Source organism: Alligator mississippiensis, chromosome 3, assembly GCF_030867095.1.
Source record: "Alligator mississippiensis isolate rAllMis1 chromosome 3, rAllMis1, whole genome shotgun sequence".
Classification (NCBI taxonomy): Eukaryota; Metazoa; Chordata; order Crocodylia; family Alligatoridae; genus Alligator; species Alligator mississippiensis.
The window spans coordinates 148,679,093-148,689,157 of record NC_081826.1 but is presented as its reverse complement, the minus strand read 5'-3'; the positions used below and the strand labels follow the sequence as shown (position 1 = coordinate 148,689,157).

The window sequence follows — 10,065 nt, the reverse complement described above, 5'->3', positions numbered from 1 at the left end:
GGCGCAAGCGCGCGCGCGCCGCCCCTCTGCATGCCGGGACCTATAGTTCCGCGCCCCCTCTTGCTGGGCGGGCCGGAAGCGGGGGCGGGGCGGCCAGCGCGTGTTCCGGCTGCGGGGCTTCCTGGTTGGCGCTTCCTGGTGGCACCGGCAGTGAGTACGGGCGGGCGGGCGCGGGGCGCCCCGGTCCCGAGGCTGCCGCACGTGCCCTCACCCACGCCCGCCCGCGGCTGCCCGGCTGCCCCACGGCGTGGCCCCGGCCCTGGTCCCGGTTACGGCTCGGCGTCTGCTGACCGCGGCCCCGCGAGCGGCTGGTGACGCCGGGGCCGGGCCCTACGGGCTGGGGGCCGGGCCGCGGGGGGCGGGCGCAGGGCGCCGCTCGGGTGCGAGGCGGTCCCGGCCGGGCGCGGAGCCGGGCTCCCGCCTGCAGCCTGGGAGCGGCGGGGACGCAGCTGCCCGCCCGGCCAGGCAGCCTTTCCACAGCCCTAAGCGTCTGTCAAGCTGCGGGGGCCGGGCCGGAGCCCCTCGGGGGTGGCGCAGGGGCAGCTGGTGGTTTGGTGGGTTTTTTTGTTTTTTTTTTAAGGAGCGTGCTTGATTGTTTGAAATGCCATGGCTTTAAAAGACCCGGTTTCTGTTTGTTCAAGTAGCCTTGGAGGCCCTGGGAATGGTTTTCCACCTTCGGAATAAACTGTGAATGTGCCAGGAGACGATAACGTTGTGAAACGAGTGCTCGGCCTTTCCAAAGCCACCTTGTCATTAGCACAGAAGCAGCCGTGGCAGCAAGCTAGGTTACCCCTGGGGTCAGCTGAGTGGTGTCCTCTGCCTATGTGGTATTGGGGGGGAAAGGCACTTATCGTGCCTTATCTACACAAGCCACTGATGGGATTAGTTTATTCCAAACAGCTATTTTTGAATGGCTCCCTGTGTGGATGCTGGTATTGTAGGAGGAACATTCGCCAACATCCAAAGTGCTTTAAGTTCATGCTTGCCCTCCCCTACACTAGCATAGCCTCTCTGTGTTGACAGCCTCTGGGTGCACCCTGTGTCACCTTCACAAAGGAAGGGTGTTAGTTTTGGTGCAGGGTGGCTAAAAATTATTTCCGTTTAAATAACATATCAGTGTTTTAATTTAAAAATATTTGTTTGACAGTTATTTCTAATTTATAGATATGTCTCAAGTACTAAATTTTGTTACCATTTAAAATTCCAAAAACTTCTATTCAGCTCAGCAGCTTGAATCAATATTATGACAGCTGCAGGTGTGCAGTACCCAACAGGAGTTTTCATGGTATGTGAACTGTGTAGTTACCTTAGCCTATTAATTAAGTAACAAAGACTTTATTAGCCTGGCCTAGAAGGGCTGTTGGTGTTATCCACATTTCAGTAATTTAATCTGAAATGGAAATCATACAGAATTTGTGTAGTTTCCTTAAGCTACTGACTTTTTTACAGTAGCTTTTCTGTTGTTCATGCCTAGAAAACAGCTGATGGCTTCTCTTGCCCGTACTCCATAAAAATGCACAGCACAAGTTTGTTTGTTTTTTCTGTCCTCTTACATGTAGCCTATAACATTACTAAAGAGAGTAAGTAAAAGCAGGGGGGAAAGGGAAAAATAAAGGAAAACCCTGAGAAGTCTACAAAAGTTTATCCTCTTAGTGCTGTGTGCTGCTCTTCCAGCTCCTCAGTCTTCTGTCAGGGCACAAGACTTTCCTTTCTCATCCCTTGTTTTTTAGTATTTTCTACTGTTCTCATTAGGCTTAAATGTCTCTGATCATTCTAAGCAGCAGCAATTGAATGAAATTGACATTTCTATTTTATTGCTGACAGGCTGATTTTATATAGTGTGTGACACTATAGCTCAAAGCTTCTGTCAATTCTGTAGGCTATTGCTTTGTGAAGCTTTGAGCTGTAGCTGACTGCAGAGTTGGGAGGGGACCCTACATTTATCTACTACATTTAAAAGACTCTTTCCAACTTCAAAGTATAGCAAGCTCTTTATGGAAAAAAGCCAAACTTACCTGAGAGGTGCTAGATAAATGAGAGGAAACAGGAAGGCTGGGAAAATGGTCTGTAACCACCTGGATGAAATTAAACAAGGACAAATGCAAAGTTCTGCACTTGGGATGAAATAATTGTGTGTACAAATACAGACTGGGAATGACTGGCTGGGCTTCTCTGCAGTGCTGAAGGACCTGGAGGTTACAGTAGACCATAACTTGAATATGAACTAACAGTGTGCTCTTGTTGCAAAAAAAGCCAATAGTACAGTGGATTGTATTAACAGGAGTCACTTGTGAATCACTTGTCACTTGTGAATCAAAGGAGGTGATTCTTATACTTTATTTGGCAATAGTGAGACCTGACCTGGAGTACTGTCTCCAGTGTTGTGTCCTGGTCTTCAAGAAGAATGTGAACAGATTATAGAGTCCAACAGAGAGCAACAAAAAGTTTTATAACCTTGGGAAGAAATATTTATAAGGAAAGGCTGGAAGTACTAAGGTTACTTAACCTGGAGAAGAGAAGATTGAGGGGGTATTTAGTAACAGTCTGAATACCTGAAGGCTGAATGGAGATCAGCTTTTCTTTGTGGCTGTAGGGGACAGGACAAGAAGCACAACAGCCTCAAGCTTCAGCAGGGGAAATTTAGGTTGGCAATTAGGAGGAACTTTCTGGTTATTAGGGTGGTCAAGCATTGGAATGAGTCACCTAGAGAAGGTGTGGAGTCTCCATCCCTGAAAATTATCAAGAGTAGGTTGGATATATGGTTTACTCAGGGATGTTCTTGCCTTGTTCATGTGGCTGACCTGGATGAGGTCTCTTCCAATCATATTTTTCTGTGCTCCTAAAAGGCACCATAGAGGACAGGTTTATAAGTCTACATGGTTTTGTTATGTTGGAAACATGGCCTGAAATAAATCAGATGAAATTGAATGAGGACAAGAGCAAAGTACCTAATTTCAGAGGGAACAATCAAATGCACAAATACTAGGTTGGCAGCAACTGCCCAGGTTGCAGTACTGCAGAAAAGGACCTAGACATTACAGCAGTCCACAAACTGAGTGTGATTCACATTGGACAATATAGTACTGTTGCCAAAAAGCATATAGTGTACTGGTATATGTAAACAGGAGTGTCAGTCCTGGAAAGCAATTTTCTCCCTTTATTCACCACTGGGGAGACCTCATCTGGGGTACTGTGTCCAGTTGGGGCACTGGATTTCAAGAAAGAGATGTAGGTAGATTAGAAAGAGTTCAGAGGAGAGCGACAAAGGTAGTAAGAAACCTACAAAAAATGACATGAAAGACTAAACAGTCCCAGTTGTTCCAATCTGGAGGAAAAAAAAACTTAAAAGGGTATTTGATAATGGTCTGTAAATATGAAAAGGATTAACATAAACCAGATGGTGATCAACTATTCTCAGGTTCTATGGAGAACAGGACAAGAAATAATGGAAGAGGGGAGATTTAGGTTGGATGTTATGAAGAATTCTGAGGCTAAGCATTAGAACAAATGCCAAGAGAATGTGGAATTTTGTTATTGGTAGTTTAAAGTGTTTTATGTTTGGCAGTTGTCAGGTGTCTTTTAAACAGTGGTGATTCTGCCTTGAGCAGGAGGTTGGACTAAATGGCCTTCTGACATCCCTTCCAGCCCTATATTTCTGTGATTATTGTACTGTTGATAGTTTCTCATCTCCCTCATTGCCTGACATGCATGCAGAAGAAAAAGAGGAGAGAAGATTTGCCCTACAAGGCTCTGTATTCTGGAGCTCAAGATGAAGGAACAAATATCCATTCAAACCTTCTGGGTGGCTGAGAGGGCAGAATGAAAGAGCATATATAGGGTTGGCATCTGCTGCCTGCAGTGTCATTTTATCTGACCTGTGCAGTGGGGGGGAGAGGGGGGTGTCTGCTGGGGACTTTACCTGTGTGATGGTCAGGTGTTGGGATGGAGTGGCGGTGTCAGCATTGTGGGGGAAGCAGTGGCTGCAACAATGTAGGCCAGGCTAAAAGTGGCCCATGTTCAGAGCTAAGCCATCCTTGTTATTGTACGAATCACAAGGTGCTGTGGGCTCACCTCCAAGTGTCAAAGACCGCCATGAGATCTAACAGTCTCAGTTTGAGCTCATGTTTTTGGCTGTGATCCACTTCTCTATAGTACTCACTACATCGAGCCTAGTTATCAAGAGATGGTTGTATGGTTTTACCAAATTATCAATGCACTGATTCTGGAAGTCAGTGGTTCTCAACCTTTTTAGACTATGACACCCCTTATTAGACTCAAGGCACCCTTGGAACATGCCAGCTCTATTTTCTCTTGCTTTTTGAGTATGGAAATATAATAGAGCAATTTTTCTGTTACAGAAGTCAGAAAGCCTACAACAGGTCATAATATTTTTAACGTTATGGGTTCCTATTTGAAATCTCTAGGTTTATCTTGTGAATCATGTTGGTACTCTGGACAGCACTCATGTTGGATTGCACCCCCTGTACCCTGCATCCCAGAGTGCATTGGCACTCTGGTTGAGGATCACTGCTGTTGGTAAATAGGACTTTCTATTAGTGTGTTCTCAGGGAGTCTACAAATAATTTTGTCTTTGTCATGGGGGACATAAGGTGTTCTGCTAGCATGTTAAAATTGTCATTTATCTGAATATTGAAAGATGTCAAATGGATTAATTCTGAAGGCTTCGGCACCAGGCTAGAAAACAGTTCTGTTAGCTGTGAAGAGATAACAGGGCTGTAAAATGGTTTGTTCTGATGCTGACCTCCTCTTTGGACTGGCTTTTTGAAGTGACCTGTATCTGTGGGGTGATGCTGAATAATAGTAATAGAACTCAGTTGAAGTAGGTAGAGCATTCTGAGTGTACATTTAGAGTGCAGAAGGTGCAGACATCCTTGTTCAATGGACATAAGTATTGTGTTTTATATTTAAGCCCTGGCTTACAATTTTTGTTAGTGTTACATTTATTTTTTGCAAAAACTTATGCACATATTGGGTACTTCTTTTTCAAATTAATTCTGACTTGGCATCATAAACTAAAAGCTTCTGAAACAAGGACTCTCTTGTCTTTCTGCATGTATACAGTATCCTAGCATAATGAGATCTTGGGTCTCTTGTGCTACCATAAAATAAAGACTAAATATAAGATTCCTAGATATGGATTTTTGGTATCTGTATTTAGCTAAGACCTAGCCACCATCTGTCAGTGTAAAGTGCTAAGAACTTGAACAAAACTCGGGTACTATTTTATGTGATTGTTCTGGGGTTTTAATTCCTTGGGTTCTTATGATATTTTAGAAGGCCATATTCTATTAATTGTAAAATCCTACTTGCTCTGCTCACCATGTAACGTTGATCTCTCTCGACACACAAGTGAATAATTTTTTTCTTCCAAATTAGGGGCAGTAACTCTGCAGGAACAATTTAATTTTCCAGGTCATATTTTTAGTGAAACATTTAAAACATATTAAAAATGCTCCCTTTTAAAACTGTCATTTTTTCTTTAGTGTTTTTTTTCCTGGACTCCTGTTGCTAAAATCACAAACTTCACTTCTGTTCCTCCTCTCCCCCCCCTGAAAACCCAGAGAGCAAACAAAAAAAGAGAGATCCCATCAGACCCCATGACCTCATGAACAGGCCATATACAGGTATTTATACCAGTGTATATATACAGGTTGCTTTTGAACCTTTATAATTGGTGGGTTATTTTCTGTTTCTTCCTTTTTTGGCAGACTTTACTGACCGGTGCTATTCTGTCTCAGGAATGCTGATGTGGGGGTGGGGTGGGAAGGGGTACTGCTTTAGAGGGCTATAGAGGAGGGGCATCCATAGAGGTTAGGGTTTGGGGTGCACGAGATGCTAAGCCAGGGAGTTGTGGGGAAGAAGAATGTCCCCTGGGGTTGCAGGTTTGTAGGTAGTTTAGGATATAGGAGGAGCTAGAGCCTCTGTGTGGTGACTTGGACATACAAAGGTTTCCTTTGGCTTTGCTCCTAATCTTCTTAGGCAGCAGTGCCAGAAGTGCATGGGATGTGCCAGTGCTTTGGTGCAGAAGATGTGCTAGTGAACCAGATGAGCTGGTTACCTGTGCCAAGGCATTTACTTTTCTAGGACTGCATGCAGCACTGAGCTTCTGTCATATTTTGCAAGTGTTGATGCCTCAATCCAGAGGTTCTTGGCACTTCCATGCTGCCTATGTGGCTTTAGTACCCCCAGGCACCTCCAACTAATTTCTTTCCCACATCACTGCCTGGCTCTGGTTCTTCCAGTGACCCCCACTTTAGGTGCACTGTGCAGCAGCACCATAGGGATCCAAGATGGGGGAAGAGCCATTTTGTGAGGTAATGGTATAAAATCAAGACTGTAGGTGGTATGAGGAAGTATGCATTTGTGGGGAGAAAGTGAGGAAATGCAAGGCTTAAGCTGGAGGAATTGCTAGGGGGAGAAGAGAGAAGCATTTCTAACCTTTCAGTATTTAGCAGTTTCAGCACTTTTTCATCAGAGCTTTTGTGTGTAATTTCCCTTTTTTTTCCTCCAAAAAACAATATCAGTGTAGTTGGAAAGTAGGGTCTTTTCAATTCACAGTACAGAGCTGAAGAGGTAAACATTAGGAGCCTCTAATGTTGTTTCCTATATGAGCTAGCTACTGTTGGGGATTATATTACCCATACTCTGTTAGTAGGTCACACAGTTGTTTGCTGGTGAATCAGGAACCACGGGTTCCATTGTGGGCACTGGAGGAGGTGTTGGCTAGTGGTAAATATCTGTTATGTTTGTTCAGAGAGGCAGGTGTGCTCACTGGAGGAAGCATACGTCTCAGGTTCTATTCCTAGCTCTGCCAGAAGTGGCCTTGGGTAGCTTCTTACTTTTCACGTTTGTGAAAAGGGGTGAATGATACTTGCCTGTCTTTTCAGGGACAGCTGTGAGGCATTGCTAATGCTCAGTAATAATGACTGTGCAGTACACAAAATTAATACCAGTCAGTGGAAGAACTGAGTATAAAACTCAGTATTTTCTTGGCTCTCAACTCATTGTAGGAGAAATACAGGTAAAGTGACCAGCAGCCCCACGTTTTTCTAGGACAGTTCTGAATTTTGGAACTTTGTCCTGATGTTCAAATAGAGTCCTTGGAAAATTCATTCCCAGTTGGGCAACTCTTCTACTCCCAAATATTCCTGCAGTATTGGGCAGCATCCTCCTGTATCTGTTGAAAAGTAGAATAAATTAATGTGCTCACAGCACTGTATAAAGGTGACTGATTACATTAACCAGAACTGGAAGTGGTGTCGGCTGCTTCTGGGTCCAGAGTTCAGTAGGATGCCCAGAACTGTGAGCTGGATTTTTCCTGCCCAAAGTTGGTTACTTATAAGGAGCTGGGGATGTATTAAATGCTCCTGTCAAGAGTCGAATTGGATGAGGTTAAAATGAAAAAAGAAGTGCAGTCTAAACAGTAAAGTTTGCTGTTGTGACTCTTAAAATTAATGTTTTTCCTACCGTAAAATCTGTTTGGCATTACAATTTTTTTTCTGTGATAATAGCTTTCTGACTGTGAAAACTCATTAACTTTCATGGGGAAAAAGTGTTGCATTTTTAGGAAGTTTCTGGACTCATTTTCTTGGTCTTGGTAATGAGATGTTTTATTTTCTTTGTAGATACGGGTCAACTTTCTTTCCAAAATGTTTGATGGGTATGAAGACCTAGATGCCTATGAAGATGACCTTTATCGTGAAGAGTCATCTAGCGAACTGAGCGTGGACAGCGAAGTAGAATTTCATCTCTATAGCCAGGTCCATTATGCTCAGAATCTTGGGGAAATCAATGGACAGGAAGAGAATAAGCAAGTGGGCTCCATCAAGAAAGAAGGTCAAAGTTCAGTGTTGACCAATAAACTGGTTTGGGAAAAGAATATTATTGAACTGTCAGACAGTGATTTCATTCAGATTTCAGATGGTCCTGAGGTCATCATCTTGTCTGACACAGCCGATGAAGACAGCATTTACAAAAGTAAAGTGAAGAAGACAGCAACCTCATTGTTACCAAATAAAATATCTAATTGTCCAGGAAACTCCACAAGGAATCGTGCCAGGGCTTCTAAACATAATTCCATGGCTTCTAACAGGTTGATGGGAGAAACTTCATGCAAAGAGAAAATGGCGCATGTGAAATCTAATTCAATTTCTATTGGGGCTTCCATGATCCAAGAAATTCTGGTAATAGAAGATAGCTCAAATGGGGAGGAAGAGAAGGAAAGCACAGTTTCTGAAAGTGATAACTTGGAGAGCTGGATGCTTTTGGAATATGATAAAGATGACAAAGATGAAGATATCATTTTGAACGTTGAAGGCTGTGGAACTTCTGTCAGCGAAGGTCAGTACTTATCTGTAGATAACCCTGAATAAAGGAAAGAAGCTGATGGAGAGAACTGGCTAGCATGACATTGATATAAGTAGCATAAATGAAAATAAAGAGGAAGTAGTAGATAAAATTCAAGGTGGCAAAAACCTAAAGGAGGAAATTAAGTAGGATGACAGCCATAAAATATGATTTAGTACCTTTTTGGTAGGCATGTTACAAATTAGCCCTGCACCCTCCCCAAATGCCACTCAGATCCCCTTCCCCTGCCTGATTTGCTGCTCTTGCTTTCTACTTCATTTCCTGTGCTCTGATTTGTTGCTCTGCCTTCTGCTCCGCCCCTGTCTGTCATATGCCCCACACATAGGCTGCCTGTACCACCTATGGCAAGTGTGCTGCAGGTTGGCTTCCCCTTATCTAGCATATAATTATAATACAGTTGTTTGAATGGTGCTAGACATACATGAAGCTTTGCACGTGTCAAAGTGTGTTTACTCCTAGAGTTTGCAAAGACAAAGAAGGGGGGATTCAGAAAGAATTGAATTAGTTAATACTAAGAAATGCATAAAAAGGAAAAGATGCAAACAACATTTGGAAGATGAGAAAAGAAACAACACAGGGCTCTAATAGTTAAATGTTGTGAACAAGGAAAATAAAGTGGGTATTGAAAAACAGCATTTAATGTGTAGAATTTGAGAAATAAGGAAACTTGGAATCAAAGCTAAGAAAAATACAACAGGGGGAGAGAATAACTTTCACAGTCACTGGGTTCATCTATATGTTTTATTAGTGTGGAAAAAAAATAAACTGGTGTAGTTCATGCTGGAGTCAGCTGCTCGCGGACACAGTGTCTACACATGTGCTTGGGACCACAGCACTTTGAGCTGGGGCGGAGCAGCCCCAGGCTTGCAAGAGGCTGGGGGAGTCGGCCCCGGGCTTCAGGTGGCGGTGTCATGTGGCAGAGGGACTGGCTGGGGCATGGGGTTGCTACAGTGTGGTGCTAGGTGGCTGACAGCCCCTGCAGTTTAGCACCTTTGTGCCTTAGCCAGCCCCTGTCACTGTCTTCATGTGCATTCTGGTGGAGTAAATTACTCTGCTGTAGGATAATACTGTCCCTGACAGTATTATCCTACGACGGAGTTAATTAATTTACTGCGCCCTAATACCGGCACGTACATAGACTGTGACGCATGACTGCAGAGCTAATTAGTCAACCCTGCAGTAAAGTGCATGTGTTGATGCAGCCAGTGTAAACAACTTGGGTATACTAAGACTGCAGTTTTTCTAAAACTTTATATTAGTGATATACAAGATATGTGTTAAATAGTGAACAGTGATTCCTAAACAAGGTTATTACATGTAGCTTTTTGGTATTCTTTCAAAAGAAGTTTTCAGATTATTACTCAGAAAAGTCAGCGGAGGTGTCCTGGGTGAAAGAATTGTTTTTTAATGACCTGCTCATAAGAAACAAGTCTTGTGAAGTTTTTGAATTTAGAATATTGACCACGCATTATGATGATGGTTGTTTTATTACTAGGATAATGCATTCTGGCACCAATGTCTGAAAAAGTCTACTTGACAATCATCTTCCCTTTCCCTCTGCATTCTAGTCGCTCATTACAGTGAGACTTTTTCCAGGAGCAGTGTCCTCTGTCAGTCACTGAGAGTAATCATTGCCTTCAGAGATGCTGATTCAACACAGTAAGGCCAGCTGGAGCA

General features: G+C 43.4%; 1 protein-coding gene across 4 annotated transcripts in view; it reads left to right on the top strand.

The window, feature by feature from the left end:
* The first annotated feature begins 15 nt into the window (after nt 1–15).
* ZCCHC7 (zinc finger CCHC-type containing 7) overlaps nt 16–10,065 on the top strand; it is a 199,580-nt gene continuing 189,530 nt past the window's right edge. For 2 of the 4 annotated variants that reach the window (XM_059724513.1, XM_006272079.4), the window contains exons 1-2: nt 16–150; nt 7,647–8,361. In XM_059724513.1, the coding sequence (XP_059580496.1) occupies nt 31–150; nt 7,647–8,361 (835 nt within the window). In that variant the 5' untranslated portion in view covers nt 16–30. Of the gene's footprint in view, nt 151–180; nt 555–1,228; nt 1,286–7,646; nt 8,362–10,065 lie in introns of those variants that run through there. The other 2 variants (XM_019490738.2, XM_019490737.2) reach the window with 2 other exon arrangements.